The sequence below is a fragment of the Danio rerio genome, chromosome 19 (genome assembly GCF_052040795.2).
Source record: "Danio rerio strain M-AB ecotype USA chromosome 19, GRCz13ab, whole genome shotgun sequence".
Taxonomy (NCBI): domain Eukaryota; kingdom Metazoa; phylum Chordata; class Actinopteri; order Cypriniformes; family Danionidae; genus Danio; species Danio rerio.
This window is the reverse complement of record NC_141039.2, coordinates 23,454,414-23,472,500: the sequence shown is the minus strand read 5'-3', so window position 1 is coordinate 23,472,500 and position 18,087 is coordinate 23,454,414. Positions and strand designations below refer to the sequence as shown.

Sequence of the window (18,087 nt, the reverse complement as noted above, 5' to 3'; positions counted from 1 at the left end):
GACCATTCCCAATTAGTGACCAGCAGTGTACAGTAGTTAACATTTGAAGTGGATCAAAATAGTTTTTCAAAATTGAAGACATAAATGAATGTTGTCCGGTAGTTTTTAGACAACTTTGATAAAACATTTAGAAGACTTGAAATGTTAACTACTGTACATGCACACTCGTCAAGTTTTAGTAACTGTACATCTCGCTCGGAGCTTTAATCCATGCAATACTTTAAAAAAAGAAAAACATTACAAGATACAAGGTAGGGCTGTCACGATACTGGAATTCGATACCAATCATTAACTTAAAATTTTTAAACGTTAATTTCTTGTGAACATTTAAGTAATGTGGAGCAGGTTCTTATAGAGCGCTGAATTGCCATGATCTTTACATTGTCAACAGAAATGACTGTGATTGGCCGTGAAGGTCAGTTCACCAACCTCTCCGCTGTCTGTAAAAAAACATGGATGCATTTCAAAGTCACGTCGATCAGCTGGTTTGTCTATTAGCTAACATAAGTGCAATCCTCTGATAAGTTGCGGCTTTAAAATGTTCTAGTGTCCCTGTATCTGTGGTTACACGCTGTAAACAGTGGTGAGTTCAGTGAACCAATGACCTTCACGGCCAATCACAGTCATTTCTGTTGAGCATGTGAACACAATGCCAAATCAGCGCTGTTTAAGAACATGCTCAATAGTGCTCAAATGTTTTTGGGAAATGGACATTTTTAAAATGTCAGTACTGATTGGTATCGAATTCCAGTATAGCGACAACCCTAACACAAGGTACAGCACTAAAAGAAAAGGCCCATAAAAGCGAGCTGTACCAAAATGAACCAGCCATACCTTGCAGTGGAAAAGCACCTTTACAAATGGGATCTGCACTAACAGGGTTTTATCTATGGGAGTCCAGTCTTGCTCCTAAAGAGCCTCTGTCCTGCAGAGATTAGTTCCAAAGAACTTTAACAGACTTGCGAAAGGCTGATTTATACTTCTACGTCAAGCGTACATATATGCTTCAGCATAGCACTTGCCGAGGTTGACGCGCAAATTCCCCCCAAAAATTTTAACTACACAGCGCAACAACATATAGCGCAAGCTCTGTGATTGGTCGGCATGGTGAGCGCTAACGAGTGTGGGAAGAGCTGAGAGCCACACAAACCCATTGGCGTGTTTACAAGTGTCGAGTCCCATGAAGGAGCTCCAAGTGGAAACTGTCGCTTTGTGTTTACCTTATGATTAAAGTTATTGCACGTCCACCAGTTCCCACCTCAAAACGAGCAAGTTTTAGCTTCTTGTACATTAATTAAAAAACAAAACACCAGCAAAGAAACTCAACTGAGAAGAAGATAAAAACCTACTGCAAGCGTTTTGGAAGCGTTTTTGCAGAGCAACACAAACAGAAGTATAAATGCACAGCAATGCGCACGGTATGTGCCATGGGTCACGTCGATCGTTCATGCTCGACGCAGAAGTATTAACCAGGCTTAAGAAGTTTCAAGTGTGTAGTGTAAAGACCTTGCTTTGCTGGTTCAGGTGCATATAATAACTTTGCAGGACAGTGTGCCTTCCAGGAGAAAGTTTGGACACCACTGGTTTCATCAAATTAAATTTGTCAAATGTGAACACATCCTCAAGAGTATAAATCATTTTTTTAGAGCTCAGCGTTACAAAATATGCATACTTCGAAACTTCCGATATGAGTGTGATTCTTCAGGTCGCACTCAGAGTAGAAGACTGCTACCCTGAATATGAACTTTCCTCAAATTATGAATGGTTCAGAGTGAGTGAAATTCAACTGTGCATTGCCTACATTTTTTAACAGCCATGACTCCAACACTTTTGTTTTATTGATGTCAGCATCTAATAATGATGTTGCGTGTCTACGACTGGTACTTGGCAAAATATTAAAACCAGTCTCAAAACAAAGATCCGTACGAAGACTCACGCTTCGTAAACTTAAACTCATAAACAGAATCGTCTCTTTGACGTTCTCTCTGGTTCGAGAACGCAAAGATTCCCATAACAGTCTCTGCGTCATTAAATGTTTACAGCGCGAGGATCATTACACACCACATATTCAGAGCTCGTTTGAGGGGGTCGAAGGTCAACCGCGCAGCGCTGGAACCCAGAGCTCAGAGTCTGTGGAATTCATCTATTCCCGCCCCTCAGAGTGAGAGACAGAAAGCACATTTTGAGTGATGGGTGACTGTGCCCTGTAGAGTAGTACACAGCGGTGTGAACTATATTTGACCCCTCTCCTTCCCGCTTTCGCTCGCTCTCTCTCTGTCTCAGCTGGTGCAAGTAGACTTAAGAATGAAGTTTGCTCAAAAATGATGAATGGATTCCAACAGAGCAACAATCACAAAATAGAAGATATACGAGATCAAGTTTAATCACTTTGAATACTGTAATTAACACAAGAATTATGCGGATAAAAAGTAGCAAGCTTTGGGGAAGAACAAAGCACAGTAAAAACGTTGCAAGAGTGCTGAGGAAGAAGGGGAAAAGCACAGCAAGTTGGTGTGTGGATGACAGAAATATTACAGACCCATTTTTTGGCAACAGGCAAGCGGCGAAAAGGTGGGAGGGAATTGTGTGTGAGAGTGAAAGAACTAGAGATGGATTATATGTGTGTGTGTGTGTGTGTGTGTGTGTGTGTGTGTGTGTGTTGTGGATAAGGGGAATGAACTCTCCCAGGCTTTGTCATATGAGTTTTCCCAAGCTCTGGCCCCTTTGATAAATGACACATGTCATTCTGTCAGAGTGTGACAGTCCAGCTGGGAGGGCCTCTGATGTATGGCCGCACTGCAAAAGGAAATCAGCCTTTTCTGGCATGGACGCAGACCATGCCCTTTATATAAGGTCCCTGCTTTCCTACACGGCTGTTTTTTTTCCCTTCTCCCATTCTTTTCTTCTCAATTTTTTTGAACGCGAAAGGAGAGCCTTTTATGAGCAGGGACATGGAGCTGAATTTGTAGATTGATTTAAGGTTTGCGGTGAGGGAATTGCAAACCCAGGTCAGATGGATTATGGGTAAAAGGCTTTAATTCCACAGCTCTGGGGTTTGTCTTTACCTGAGAGGAAACAAACAGACATGATATCACTACTAAGAAACTACCGAACTGTACTTGGAGAGACGATAAAAACATCAAATGGAAACGTGTCTATTCACAGTCGTCGCTGACAGAAACCAAACATCAGAGGAAGTACTAGAGAAATACTCAAATCAGCTTCATTGTCTTTACAGCTGTGACCTAAATTTAGTGTGAGAAAAGAGGATACTGTGGAAAGGAAGAGAGAGAGAGAGGGAGGAGAGAGGTTTCATTTTGCATTTTGTTAGTTGACAGTTTGCAGGAAAAGCTCAAGGATGGACGTAGGCGAGCCGAACAAAGAATGTTCACGCAGACTAACGTTTTTGCAAGGCAAATATGACGCCATTTTCAGCATTGAAACTTGGATTTTGAGTCGTTTCTAATATGGTAAATTCCTTGTCGGAGGCTGGGCACAATCAAATTAGTCAAATTATTCTTATGTAGAACTTTATAAGTCAATTCTGCTAAAACTGTATGAACCAAACAACCAAACGTTCTCTTTGCACGTCTTCATCTGGAATCCTGAACTTTATCCAGCCTGTAGGTTACAATCAACAGACACATTAAAAAGACGAAAGGAAAAACATCTGACATATTTTAGTGACAGGAACAGACAGACACTTTTCAGCTCTTACACCACAATAACAGCGCAGAGGCAATAAATCTGCCACCGGGCTCAAAAAACACCTCACACACACATACATATGCCACGAGACTGACACCAGACAAACAGGCAGCGAGACGAAAAACAGAGCTGCGGCGATGAAGTTGTGGAGAAATAGGCACCTGGACAACAGTTTAGGGGAAAATATACACACAGACGAGCCGTCAAATGGACCCTCGAGGGCGTGGTAGTGCTTTCCTGACCACCTGGGGGTTGTGAACTGTGAATGACCCCATGTTTGATTTGTGAAGGGTTAAAAGAAGGAGGGAATGGGAGAATGGTGTGGCTAAATGAGAGGAGAGTATCATTAACCAATGAGTGATGAGTTTTAGACAGTGCTGGCTCCTCCTCCCTTCTATTCTCCCTGCACTGTCTGTCCCACAACAGTGTCCTAACATTCAACCCCAAAGCCACTATTCACTTAAACATCAAACACATCACCATTTTGAAACCAAATGGCTGCAACTCAAACTCCAACAAGGTATTATGTCTAAAAGAAGACACAAAGATTTCATTTAGTCTTAGGAACATAAATATTAGGATTACTACAATAAATCACCTAAGTATTTTATTAGTAGTACTTTTACTTGAGTGTATTATTTTGATATTGCAACCAGCTATGATTCTAACTGCCTAAAGGGTTCAAACACATTTCCCAGAAGCTAAGGTAGAAAAAGCGCATTTATAAATAGATATGAATTCATTTTTATTGGCATATTACTGCTGACATGGAAATGAGTATGCCTCAATTTAAACTTTCCTAATGAATTTAAAAAAGTGTGTATGATAGACAACAATAAGAGAGGTCAGTTACTTGCAATTCCATTCAATAGTTAGTTTTTTTTTTTTTTCTTATTGACAGTAAAACATGTTAAAAGAGTATTTTTAAAAGGCTGTTGAACTTTCAATTAGGGACAATAGATCAGTTCAGGATTGATGCAATGTGAACATTCGCAATAGCCACATTGCAGGATCTGCGATGTTGAGTCTGGATTAGGGCTTGACGATAATTATTGTCCATATTGAGGGATATTTACGATATTTATATTTCGATACAAGTTGTTAATGCTTCCAGATTTAAAGGAGTACCTCAAAAATGACTGAAGCCCTGCAAATTAGAGGGTCTATTAAAATTTTATTTAAAATTGCCGATAATTTAGTACATCTCTTATATCAACACACTTTTAGATTACCATTGAACCTTTCTGCTGTGTGATTGGACGTATTTTTTACTCAATATTGATCTAAAAGTTAGAGTTTATCCTTGTTCTTGACAATTGATTTTGATTCCAATTCTGATAAAGGTTATTACAATTCGATATAATAGCGTTCATTGGCCAAGCTATATAGTCTGGCTTATAATAATCATTTTGCCTTTGTCTTTTTTTGAGGCCTGTGACTATGAGAGGAATTTAGATGCATTCAGGCATATAAGATTGTATCATTTGTAACTTTATTAATGATTAGTTTAATTGAACTGTCTATACAATGAAGACTACGCAGTACTATTTTACATTTGATTATTCAATTAGCATATACCTGAATAGTGTTAAGACTCCATTGAAAACAATAAAACACTGTTTACTTATTTTATTTGTATCTTTTTCTTTATTGGATTTATTTATAATTGTAGATTGTTGATTACTTTTTTGCAGATGCACTCGCTTACAAAGTCTAAAATTATAAATGATTTCAAAAAAGGAATATTAAGGTCATCTGCTGAAATTGTATTCATATTGCAGAATTAAAAAAAACGCAATGTTAGATTTTTCTAATATCATTCAGTCCTACTTTCAATTAATAAAAAATAGAGAAATTATAATTAAATCTTTCTTAAGACGGAAAATTCCATGATAATTCTAGTTTTGAAGTATATTTACATTACATGATCCATAAACTACTGGTCAATTAAAATATAAAACACTCCTGTCATATTACACTTAAAAAAAAAAAAACATGTTAAAATGCCAAAGTGTAAATAGAATATATATCAAATAAAATACAGATACCAAACTTTTAAATGAAATGTAAATGTAAAGGACGCAGAAACCAAAATATTAAATCTAAACAAAACATTTTATGGGTGTATAAAATATAAAATCGTTTGGTAGCATGCATCAAAAAGTATTTACTGTACAATATCTTTGTTAACTGAAACTGACCTTTCAGCTATTTAACAAGCTTATAAATCTGTATTTTATACATTTAATTATGACTTTAATTCACTGTATCTGAGCGACGAGAGAAAAATCAGTAATTGCAAACAATCCCCCTTTTCTATGCACAAGAAAACCTTGACAAGCATTCTAAGCAGAGTTTGAATGCTTATATAGACTTAAAACAAAATGTCCCCTCAAAAAAAATACCAGACAAAACTAGGCCTAATAGGTGCAGCTGCAGTTTCCCAGAGCACACATTTTTGTGCAGCATCTAGCTATCTCTCCCATGTGCAGTATTGACGGACGATACTTGAAACAGAGGTATATTTACATGAAAGAAACGACACCTCAGTATTTATGACACGTCCTCGCTGAGGCTCGTCACGCGGCGGCTGCTCTGACGGCTCTAAGTAGGGCTGGATTGCGCTGCCATAACCAATTTAACATGGAGACGGTGTGCTAGTGAAGAAGAGCTACACACACACATATGCACATACAAAACACGCCGACACACACACATGTCAACAGTACATTTCAGCAGAACACTGAAACCACTTGTTTCCAATTGTCGGTCAATGAAAAAAAATTCCCTGGCACATTTCCTGTGTTTTTTTATCAAGTATGATTGATGCATTGAAATGTTTTGGTTTAGAACTGGTTTAGACATTGAACTTGTGAATTAGCATGTCTCAACGTTTAATAGGACCAAAAAAACGCCTATTTTTATTATTCTGTAGATCAAATTGGGCTTGCTTTTATAAAGCCCAGTTCTGTTAATGGAAGACTAAATGTTTACGTTTCTGGATTCGAGTCACCTGACTTTTCTTCTTTACTGCACATCTGTTCATCTCAAGTTCCCAAGCTCGCAGACTTCAAGGGCTGAGCAGAACAAGTCAATGATCAATGATGCGTCCCTCGGTTAAAGTTCCACCAACCGTATGGCTTTCAGTCAGCTGGACAAGGTTAATAGTTGATCCTCATGTGTGTCACAGCCTCTGTGTGTATGCGCGCACAAGTCTAACTGCGAAGCATATGGCTTTTTAAAAAAAGGCAGTGGCCAGTAGAGGAGAGGGCAAAAAACAGGAAAGGGAGGGAGACGGGGGCAGATTTGAAGAAGACACCCCCCACTGGTTTCTCAGACAGAAGATTCAGAGCAAGGCTTAGCACTATGATTGACACTGTCTGGGCGACTCCGTCTCCAAACAAGCTTTAGGCCTCTCAGAACATGTGGCATTTGGCATTTGAATGTGATTGTGTCCAAATCACTATAAATACCTATAAAGTTGAGACTAGTCACGACATGTTCGCCCGTCTATTAACGGATATGAGGAGGATTCAAATACAGTTGATGTCCCTCAGGGCTTGTGTGTGTGAATGAAATGAAAACCAGACTTTATTTTAGTCGTTTTAGTTATTTTAAAACTGATATTAACTCATGCATTTATCAAAGGCCCTGAAATATGAATGCCAGAGATTCATATTTTAGGAGGCGATTGTGAGACAAGACTGAACGAATAAATCAAAGGACGCAGTCATGATATACAGCGAGAAAGGAAACTATCCTGCCTGTTGTCCAACTAAAAAAAGAAATAAAAGACAGTACCATTTGCTATATACTTCCTGTAGATGCCTTATCAGCACCATAAAACTGGAGAGGGGGAGAAAAAAAAAAAGAAAAATGATATTCATTACTTTCCAGTGTTCTATCAGTTAAATAAAACTCGAAGAAAAAATACAGCCACTTGGAGGACCTATCAGCTATTGTCTATGTGCACAGACAGGCTTTTATCAATGGAGCTAATAAAAGTGACCCTCTGCAGGAGATGGGGGTGACATGCGGCTCTTTACCTAGCTTTAGGGGTGATAGACTGCAAATGCGCTCTTAAACACCGCACGAAAAACGAGCAATGATAGTGTCAGGGTAAAAACACAAAATCGAGGTATTTTGTGAGAGCGTTCGAAGACGTCTCGTAAAAAAAAGGGGAGCCAAGTCTTTATGAGAGCGATCCGGAGCAGTGCATTATGGGGCTCAATGAGAGTGTCAACACAAGCTGGAGGCTTATCTTTATCCACTCATTGTGTGTCCAGTGGCTTAGCGCTCATAGAGGAGAATCGGAACGCCTCTGATCAAGAGCGGAGGGAGAGGGATCTCCATTCTTACATCGCCACATCAGGGGGAACCCAGGGATTAGGTTCTCTTTTTAGTTCCTGTAGGGCAAAGGTCTCACTCGAGCAAACACGAATCCCACTCTCAGCATAAAGAGCATAATCCACCACTACGTATGGGTGAGAGGGCGACTTCAGACTCGGGAGTCTGTTGCACTCACCTCGACCTAGCACATACGCAAGCTTTGTTTTCACAGGTGACACGATAACCCAGTTACCTTACGGCTTGTGAAAGTACAATATTTACAGGAATAGCTCCTAAAAATAAATACTCTGCATCATTTCTTCACCACCATTTTGTTCTAAAGTGTATATTTACTTTTTGAAAAGAAGACATTATAAAGAGTGTGCCAATTGCTCCTTTACATGTAATTACAATTTGATTCCAATCAAATATGGTCCTAATGACTTGGGCAACTAATACCTTTTTAGGATATACAGTAACTACTGTGGAAAAATAAAACACTATTCAAAAGATTTAGGTTGATAAAGCTTTAATAGTTATTTTATATGGACCAAGGCTACATTTATTTTACAATGTGAAATAAATGTTTTCCTTATTCATCACTTTTAAAGGCTTTCAATTTCTGCTGAAGTTTCAGCAGCCATTAGTCATTTCTTCTTATTCATAATGTCATGTTTGTGCAGTTTAATATTTTTGTGGATATTGTGTTTATTTTTCTTTCAAATTCATGGGTAAATAGAAAGTTCAACGACTAGCACTCATTTGAATGAAGTATTTAGGAAAATAACATTTGAGTAAGTATTAATTTCAACAAAACCTTCTAAACCCAAACTTTCGAATGGCAGTAAATAGGGAACACTCTTAAAAACTTCAGTCATTTCTCATTTCAGATTCTACAGAAGAACAGTCCAGGGGTGAGTAAATGATGACAAAATGTTCATATTTGGGTGAACTAACCTTTTAACAACTAATAAATCCAGATTCAGACCTTGCATCGCCACACTTGTTGCATACGCATGAAGATCTCTACAAAAGCTCCTGATGACGGCTTTAAAGTTGAGTATTAAATAACCGCAGGCATGAAAATAAATGTAGCGGAGGTTCAGCGCTCCTTCACACAGACATTACCCAGAAGCCCCCTATCTGGTCAGCCATAACTCTTGGTAACCAGGAGCACCTTCTACAGCAAAGGGCCATTCATTTAGCTGAAACAGACCACGACACCTCACTAATACTCTTGCCTTTTACAAGCCCCTCTCTCACACACACATACTCAAAGCCTATCAGCGTTCATCCAGGGCCTGCCTGAAATGGGGCTGTATTTCAACCCCCACAGAGGTGTTGTACATGTTTGTGTGTGTGGGTGCATGTGGGGCCTAAGAGGGTCCTGTCTCTGTAACGGCCATGGGTGATGGAAGGCCCAACAGGGCCACTAAGACTGTGCACTAAGATTGTTCTAGACCTCAGGGCCTCGGAGGAAACATATATCCACCTGGCAACAGGGCAGCATGCTATGAATGCGAGTGTGTGTGTGTGTGTGCTCACGTGTGCGGGCAGATCTAATCAAGGGCTAATAACAGCACAGAAGTCGTCGTTGGCCCTCGTAAATCAATGTGCAAAATAATTGCTAATACACTGGTTATCGATTAGCGTTGGGGCGACTCATTTTCGGAGGCTATGGCTACGAACTAACAAAGTGACAAGGGTAAAGTGTTATTTCTCTGCTGCGCAGACAGCTGGGCTGCGCAGAGGACTGAGGCAGGCAGTAATTCTTAATTGACACCTGTCAGGATAATGACTGCAGTCCCAGCTGCTGCGGGAGAATTTCTCCCCACTCCTGTTCATCTGTCAGCTCTAATACCTTTCTGAGCACCACTCCTTTCTTCTATCACTCGCTCCCTTTTTTTATTTTTTCACTTCCTCCTTTTTTTCCCTCGACTTTCTGCATTTTTAAACATCATTTCCCCCCACTAAACCCTTGGTTTCCTGTTCGCACTGTTGTTACTGTGGAACATTCCTTGGTTAAAAACATGATTTATTTATATGAAATTACATAAACCAATTTCATGTGCAGGGATAAGTTTAAACGATCTATCCAAACAATTGAATCTTGTTCAACAAACTTAAAATCGGTTTTCGCTAACAACTAAAACCATGTGTTAAGCAAAAGCCATATGAACCTCAGGCGCTGTTTAGTTGGCCGGCCCTGGCCAGTTGGAAGAAATGTACCAGAGCGCAGTTCACTTGGGCTTTGGCGCGATACGCTTGTAGTAAAACTGCGCCTGAGCTTAAAACTGACGTCACTTTTAGGGGACTGTTTCACATGGATTTATTAATTATTCTTAATTTTTAACGAACGCAAACCGTCATAGTTTGTTAAAGATGCAAAGCCCTCGCTGCATGTCAGCTGCACCTTCCGGAAACCTCCTAATACATGTGGCACGATGACTTTTATGATAAGCGTGAAAAGTGGTAGATCTGTTTGGCAAAGTGTTTGACTGTGTGTCACTAAATCCCAAACAACTAAAAATTAATTTATACAATAAAAAAATAATACAAAATGATATAACAAAAGCAATCTCCACTGTGCTGAGTGAGAGCGCTTCTCTTCCTGTTAAACTGAACAGTCGCATCATCAAAGATAAAAGCGTGCTCAGGTCCAGTAGGATAAAAATGCAATGTGAGTTCAGGAAGTGGGGAAGAGGGGACAATTGCTCTGACACTGTTCAAGGCAACTGTACCCAATGTGAGTGCACCCTAAGAGCATCACAACTAGGTACAGATGAAAAGTGAAATTATGATTATTTAACACATAACATGAGGTGAGGAATTTTTAATATTTGCTTTAACAATTAATATTTTTGCAATTTTCCTTGACGCAGACTAGAGCTGTGCTATTAATTGAAATATAATCGCAATCACGATTTGAAAAGTTGTGATTTGCTAAAACCGCAAAAACCTGTAATATGAATTTATTTTTTATTTTTCACCCACAGCAAATTCATGACTGCCATCTGTGTGTGACAGTCTTGCTAGCCAATTGAAGGAGCACACTTTCATTCTGCCCTATCAGAATTGTGCAACAGAACTATGCGGAACGCCCACAATAAAAAAAAAAAAAAAAAAAACATACAAACAGGAAAGAGCAAACGAGTGGGATGGCGTCTGCACTTCAGAAGCATTAGATGTATTAATATAAAAGAAAAACAGCACGTCCGCAATATGGGAATGTTTTGGATTTAAAGTGATGGACACCAAACAAAAACAGGTCATTTGTAAAACCTGTCACAGAATTGTTGCCAGCATGAAAAAATACAATGACCAGCACCTAAAAAGCACCACAGGCAGCTATATAAGGAGTGTGATTGAGCTGAAGCTTAAATAAAAAAAATTAAAAAATAAAAACACAAATAGAAATTGCACTATGTAAAAAAAAAATAATTTACAAAAAATGTAAAAATAAGTGGTATTTAGATATTTTCCCCAAATTGCACAGTCCTAACAGAGACACTACCTTACATCGCAAGGCAAAACAAATTTTGACCACAAAAGTTAGGCCTGCAGATAAAAAAGGTGTTTTCTCTTTCATCAGTCTTTATCTTTTGTTCACAGTAAAGCAGGATATTTTGAGTTGAGAATACAGCGGTTGATGGGAGGAGGAACAGCGAGTCCCAGGACGTGACTTCCCCATGTTTGAGGGGGCTTCATGGGTGTTTACTTAACATCATCAAAGAGCTTCCTTTCGTTTTATGCTCATCTGTCAAAATGGATGTTGTTAAATATGAACGCATGACCGCGAGGCTTGATCCAGCCGTCCTTGATAAAATGATGTCAACTGTTGAAATATCACATTAACTAAGCTATCTATTAAAATACGCAGCTAATCAAACTCATAAACAACATCATCCTGTTCGCGACGCTACACGCTCCTCAGATCCTACAACACAAACTTCAAAGCTCAATCTCCTGCTGGTCCGTTATAAACATCGGCACGGATCTGTTGGCCAAGCCGTTTGTGTTTTATCTGATGAGGATGTATAAGGCTCTCCGTGAGGAAAACGGCATACTGGGATGAGAAAACTCCACAGAGCCTCTAAAAACACCCCATCCTTCCTGTGAGCTCGAAAAAAAGCAAGGGAAAGAAGCAACAGATGAGTGCAGGGCAGGACAGAGAGAAGGCAGACGTGGGCTCCCCTGGGTACACGTTGACCTCCGTGTACTCCTCAAGCTTGGAGACTCCCGTTGCTGGGTCATGACTTGAGCTTTTCTCTCTTTTGTCTTTCTTTCCCCTCCCTCTCATCTTTCTGACTCACTGTGGACTAAATTAGCTGAGAAATGAAACATGGGGGATCAAAACAGACAGGACGAGAAGAGAGAGAGAGAGAGAGGGGGAAAAGAGTAAGAAAAAACACAGCTGGCCCTTTTGATAGTTCGGAGATTCCCATAATGCTACAGTACCTCTAATCCAAAGCTCCTCTGGTGACATGCTAGCTTTCTGTGGTCCACTGTTTGCTCATTTTTCAAAAACCGTCAGCAGACACATTCACATTCTTCATGCTCAAACACGAGTCTTAAAGTACCAATAATGTTAAAAGAAACTTGCTAAAAACTAGATAACCCCCAAATGCCTCTTAAGCTTGTTAAAACCACAGTGTTTACCAGAGACACCGTACCATCGCACTTGGCTCACGCAAAGTCCCAACATATTTTCATTTTGATCCACTCTTCCCATAAAACCTGTCATCGATCTTCATTAATCAAGCTCAACCTCCACGATCTCGGACAAGGGGAACGGCAAGCTTGGGACTCAGAATAACTGGATACGCTTTGATTTCCTATAGGCCACTGGCTTGATCCCCAAATGCAAATTAAACTATTAGTTGTAAGTGGTGGGTCCCAACATGAATATTGACTAAATGGGTCAATGTCACCTGTTAATGACATGAGAGCAGATGAGTCTACCCTCCAGCGAAGCCGACACAAGGTGAGCCCAGATGTCATGCTGCATTCTCACGTCCTTTGGACGCATTTATCTTCTGTCGTGGCATAAAAACAAACAAACTAGAACTCAAAACATACCTTCTATAGATTTATTTCAATAATTTAGACATCCCAAAAACAAATGATAACCGTCAACTCCTATCTCTTAATACAAATACACTCTAAATTGAAAAATGATAATCCGGAATAGTTCACATTTCTCACCAGATGAGAATGAATACAAGTGGAACTATGCTGCTTAATAGACTATATTGAAACCTACACATATTTAATAAATCTGTGTTAGAGAATAAAAGGTATTAACCTCATACTCGTGCTACAAAAATACATAAATCATAACAGTGCTGTAACAGCACTGCACATAAAATAATCTGTAAACGCAGGCTGATTTGTATGTAACGCTGCACTTAGAGACTTAAGCAAAGTGAGCCTCTCTACAGCCCTCAAATTCTGACAGTATTTTCAGATTTTGTGAGCATGGTGGTGCGATTATTGTCAGCAGGAGCATGGTATGTCGGTACACTCAGAGCTTGAACGCTAGTGTGACCAATGACACAGAACAGTGGTACGTCCATCAAAACAGAGACAGAGCGATGGCGTGTTTTTTGAGCACCGAGCCCGATTGGCTAAAGCAGAGGTGTTCTGATTGGCTGCCTCAAATGCTTTCTGGGCCCAGCGGTGCGGTTAAGAGCCTGGATTACTGAGGTCATTAGGCAGCATTGCCACGGTGACGTGATTAGTCAGGTAGCAAAGTCCATTTGTCACCTGCACCAGAAAATTGAGTTAATTCAGCACTACAGGCTAAAGGGACTGTATAATATCAACTTGATTACATCAAGGCAGCTGCAGACCTGACACTTCGCTGAATTTGTCAGCTTTAATCGTTAGAGCCTGTCACAAATCCATCAGGAGCACAGATAATTAGGGTTCCTCCCTAATGAAGCCAGCAGAGGAACCTTTACCTTTATGTCGGATAATTAAGAAGCCTCTGGTGCTGAGGACAGAATGCGTTTTAATGACTCCCCTTGCTAGTTCCTCCCTCCTCACGTTTTATTTTTCTTCTTTTGAGTGTGTTTGTATTTTTTTTTCCTTTTAGAACAGCTTCTCAAATGTGAATCTAAAATAAATTCAATCAAATTGCTACAAAATTGTATTTTGAAAAAATAAAAAGTATTTTAAAAAAAAGCTGAAAATGATCTTTAAATAAATCAAAAGCAGCTAAAATACTGTGAACCACCTCATGGTGGTGTCATGGCTATCCAGAGGACAGGGATGCGTAGAATGGACGCAAACCGAGCATGTCTGTATCTGTGTGGGAGGTTATGAAAACACAAAACCAAATGAAACCTGGAGCAGCGGAGAGATACCGCATTCATCGCAGAGTCCTCCCCTGGCTCCTCTCCTCTCTGCTAGAGCTCAAACTCACAGACACAGTCTGTGCTCTACGTGGGAGGCCTGTGTCTGTTTCAGAGAAAAGCCAGCAAATAAATACAAATGACTGCAGCAGCCCAACACAGAGAGGGCCACTCCGATCCCACTGCACCAAAACGACCTAAGCCCACAGCCGACGCATGTAAATCACTCAGAGCAAACAATGGCAATGATAGCAAGCAAACTCATCCGTTAAAAGAGGTGGAGCATAACGGGAGAGTGGAGCGGTGGAACGAAAGTGGAAAGTGTTTCTAGTGCACAGCACAAATTCGAACAATCATCTTGAACGACTTAAAAGTTTTAGAAAACAAAAAACAAATCACCTTGTTACGTTAAGCGACATTTCTTTTTATTCACTCGATCAATAATTCCTCACATTTTTATTTTGATGGAGAGGGGAAAAGTGTCAGACTCGGGGAAAAACGGAAACATTCTGCCTGCCAACTTTTGAATGACCATTAAAGCAAATGATGAACATGCCTGTCAGAATAGAGAAAATTAAATCAATATTCAGCTGAGGTGGAGGGGGCTGATGGCTTGTTTTTGTGAAGGAGCTGCCAGGTCAGATTACCAGGCGCCATCTCACCTCTGTGAGCTTTCGAACTCCCCACGTCAGTCTCACCATACAGCCAGGGAGACAAAATGATCCCTTAAAAATACCATTTCATTCCGCTGAGCGGAAAGGTAGAGGCAAAAACGAAGGAACAATAAACGTTAGAATGAAACGTCAACTGTGTATTGTGCTTGTTAGCCCTTAATAAAGTCGACCTCGGTAACAGCAGTGTGTCTAGTATGTCGGCTGTTCCCTCATCAGTCAAATATCAGGGCCTAATTCTGCAGATCTGTGACTGCTGATGCTTGAACTTGAAAGAGAGCCTTCATTCGGAAGAGAATGGACCTGTTAGTCACAGAGATTAAATGAGGGAAAAAAACGAAGGAATGAAAAAAAAAAAAAAGACAGGCGAAAGGGCAAAGTGGAACTCCCTCAATACAATACAACAAAATGGTGTATAATATAATCACTATTTTTATGTTTAGTCACACAAAAAGAAATCCAACAGCGTGCATTACAAATCAAAGGTCCGCTCTCTTGATCTTCACAGAAGATTCATTAAAAAAGAAATCAGCTCCCTTGTAACATCAAAGAGCACAGGTACATTTCACATGAATAAATTGAGCTGAGAGGAAAACAGATCTTAGTACAGAGGCCTTGCTCAGTGACATCTATCAGGGAAGAGATGTTCTCTCTGCTACATTTTGTGCTCTCGACACGCCCCAGCAATCCCTTATCCCTTTTTCTCTCCTTCTCTTTGAACGACGAAAAAAAGTGGTGTGTAACCCTGCCGAAAACTTCTTTCCTTTCTCTATTTTCGCGCACGACGGGGGCAAAAGTTGTCCTTTGAGTGGCTGCAGCCGAAAGGCGCATGCGTGTTTCCATGGTGAATGATTTACTGATGTTTATCAGGAATGAATAGATCAAAGGCGGCCACATGACAGGCGATCAATCAAGCATCAAATCAAGGATGGCAATCCGCATCTAAATAGATGAACTGGAGCACTTTGAAACTGCATTTTCACTCGACTACATAGGCCACGGTGGACTGTGAAGTTTTAATTTGGCACAACTTCAAAAAAAAAGTTATTCGCGTTGTTTTTAACAAACAAATTGATGCATTCTTGGAAAATTACATTTGTTTTGACAAGCTTTAAAAGTTGAAATAATTGGAAATGTATATAAAAAATAAGTCAATATGTACTTTAAGCATGTCAAACAATAAGACAATGAAGTTTAAGGGATGACTTATTTTACCCTACGCACTGATAAGCTATTAGTAAACAAAACGTTTCCACCGCTTACCTGAAGATCGCCTCGGCGCTTGCTGCTTTCTCCGCGGCATGCTGTCGTCCCACCCTCCACTTGACTTCTCATACAGAACCAAAATGCCAGTGACAGGGGAAAAGAATTAATTTTAAAAAATGTAATACAAGTGTGTATTTACGGCGCTCCTCTTCTCCTCAGAGTCCCTTTATTCCACCTCTTTAAAAAGTCACTTTGAGCCGATGCAAAGTCTAAGAGGGGTCAATAGGTCTTGAGAGGTTGTAGATTGCTTTTACAGACTAAAAACGCCTGCAAATAAATAAAAAGAAAATATAGGTGTATCTGGCCGACACGTTTAATGACTGGAAGTCAGAGCATGATTGCCAAGATCACAGATATATCTCCCGTCCATGTCTAACGGCGCAGAAAAACGCTTCCTTAGGTTCTCCTTGGATTATGGCAATAGTTTGTAGCAAAACGGAAGAAACTTCCAGTTATGGAGAGCCCGTCCAACTGTATTTCCGTCCTCGCGCTCGGTGGAAAGCCTAAAAACGGGACAAAACCCAGGGAAGAGACAGGCAGACAGGAGACAGTTAATGTCAGTCACAAACGGGGCTCGAGCTCAGTGCGCATTTTCAACGGACTAAATTCCCCACGCGCGCAGTGGAGAGTCTCTGCTCGTGCTCCTCCCGATATTCACCAAACACACTGTCCGTCCATGCTCAGGGAAACATGTGGACAGTTGATTCGGGCGAGCGTGACGCGTTTACTACAGAGCGATATACAAACACAAAAACACACACTCTCTCGCAGCGAACGTGGACTAATTACTCTTTTTGTGAAAAAACAAAAACTCCAAGGAGCGAAACGGCGTTCTCGGTCTCTTCGCTGAAATATGTATCGCGCGTTCAGGATGCGTGAGCGGTTCAGACAGTCTCAACTGATAGACAGACACATCGAGTTGCCTTTCCTGCCTCTCTCTCTTTACTCCACCCCTCCGGAGCGTCACTCTGACAGTGAAAACCCACCTGTCAATCTTTTTAATTGTTCTGTTTTTTCCCTCCCCACAAAACAGGATCGTTTGAAAGACAACGAACTGCCTTTTTGGAGAAGACATCACTTGTTTTATATGTCGTCCATTCAAACTACCCGGCTTCATTAAGAAAATAGCGCTGTTTACAATTATGTGCCACAACTGTTTTTCAGCTTTCTTGTGAAAATAAAACAAGTGTCACGTCGCGGGCAAACATTCAAACGCTTTAAGCAGGGGCTGTCGTCTGTAAACATTTGGTTTTGATATTTTAAACATTTTTATTTTAGGCACATAACATTTCTTTCATCCTTCCACTGTCCTTTCCCCCCTTTAGCCAGTTTTGTTTATCATTCTTGCGCACTTTTGCAGAGGCGAACAACTATTTTAGGCGTCCAAGCGATAAAAAGAAATCAATTGCGACCTTTTCCATCGCCGAAAAAAGGACAGTTGGAAGTTAGATTGATTCGTTACACCTTACTAGGAAGTGAACACTTTGCACGGGAAGGGGAGGGACTCCTGAAACAAGTTGAGTATGACCGTAACAAGCTTCCTACAACGCTTACACATTACTTATTCATCAATTGCAAAACATCCACAAATTAAATAACGTGTCCACGGTGTTAGACATTTCGGATCCTATTAGGTTAAGAAGCGTATTAAATCCACCGCATATCTGCTCTTCCGTACTTTGTTGTCACCGGTGTACCTGGCAGCCCCCAAAATCGTAGTTAAATCTCAACTTTGTTTTTGTCTTTATACGAGCGTT

At 40.3% G+C, this 18,087-nt stretch overlaps 1 protein-coding gene and 1 long non-coding RNA gene across 4 annotated transcripts in view; both read right to left on the bottom strand.

Annotated features, from left to right (window-relative positions):
- Positions 1-3,065, bottom strand: part of LOC147832544 (uncharacterized) — a 3,722-nt gene extending 657 nt beyond the window's left edge. The window contains exons 1-2 of the long non-coding RNA XR_015516735.1: positions 732-3,065; positions 1-397 (exon numbers count right to left, since the gene is read on the bottom strand). The exon at positions 1-397 is cut by the window's left edge and continues 657 nt beyond it. This is a non-coding gene — a long non-coding RNA (uncharacterized LOC147832544). The remainder of the gene's footprint in view (positions 398-731) is intronic.
- Positions 1-18,087, bottom strand: part of tshz1 (teashirt zinc finger homeobox 1) — a 147,773-nt gene that overhangs the window by 28,874 nt on the left and 100,812 nt on the right. For 2 of the 3 annotated variants that reach the window (XM_087294060.1, XM_087294059.2), the window contains exon 2: positions 16,328-16,833. The exons of the other annotated variant lie outside the window; for it this stretch is intronic. In XM_087294060.1, the coding sequence (XP_087150186.1) occupies positions 16,328-16,367 (40 nt within the window). In that variant the 5' untranslated portion in view covers positions 16,368-16,833. The remainder of the gene's footprint in view (positions 1-16,327; positions 16,834-18,087) is intronic. 3 annotated transcript variants of the gene reach the window in all.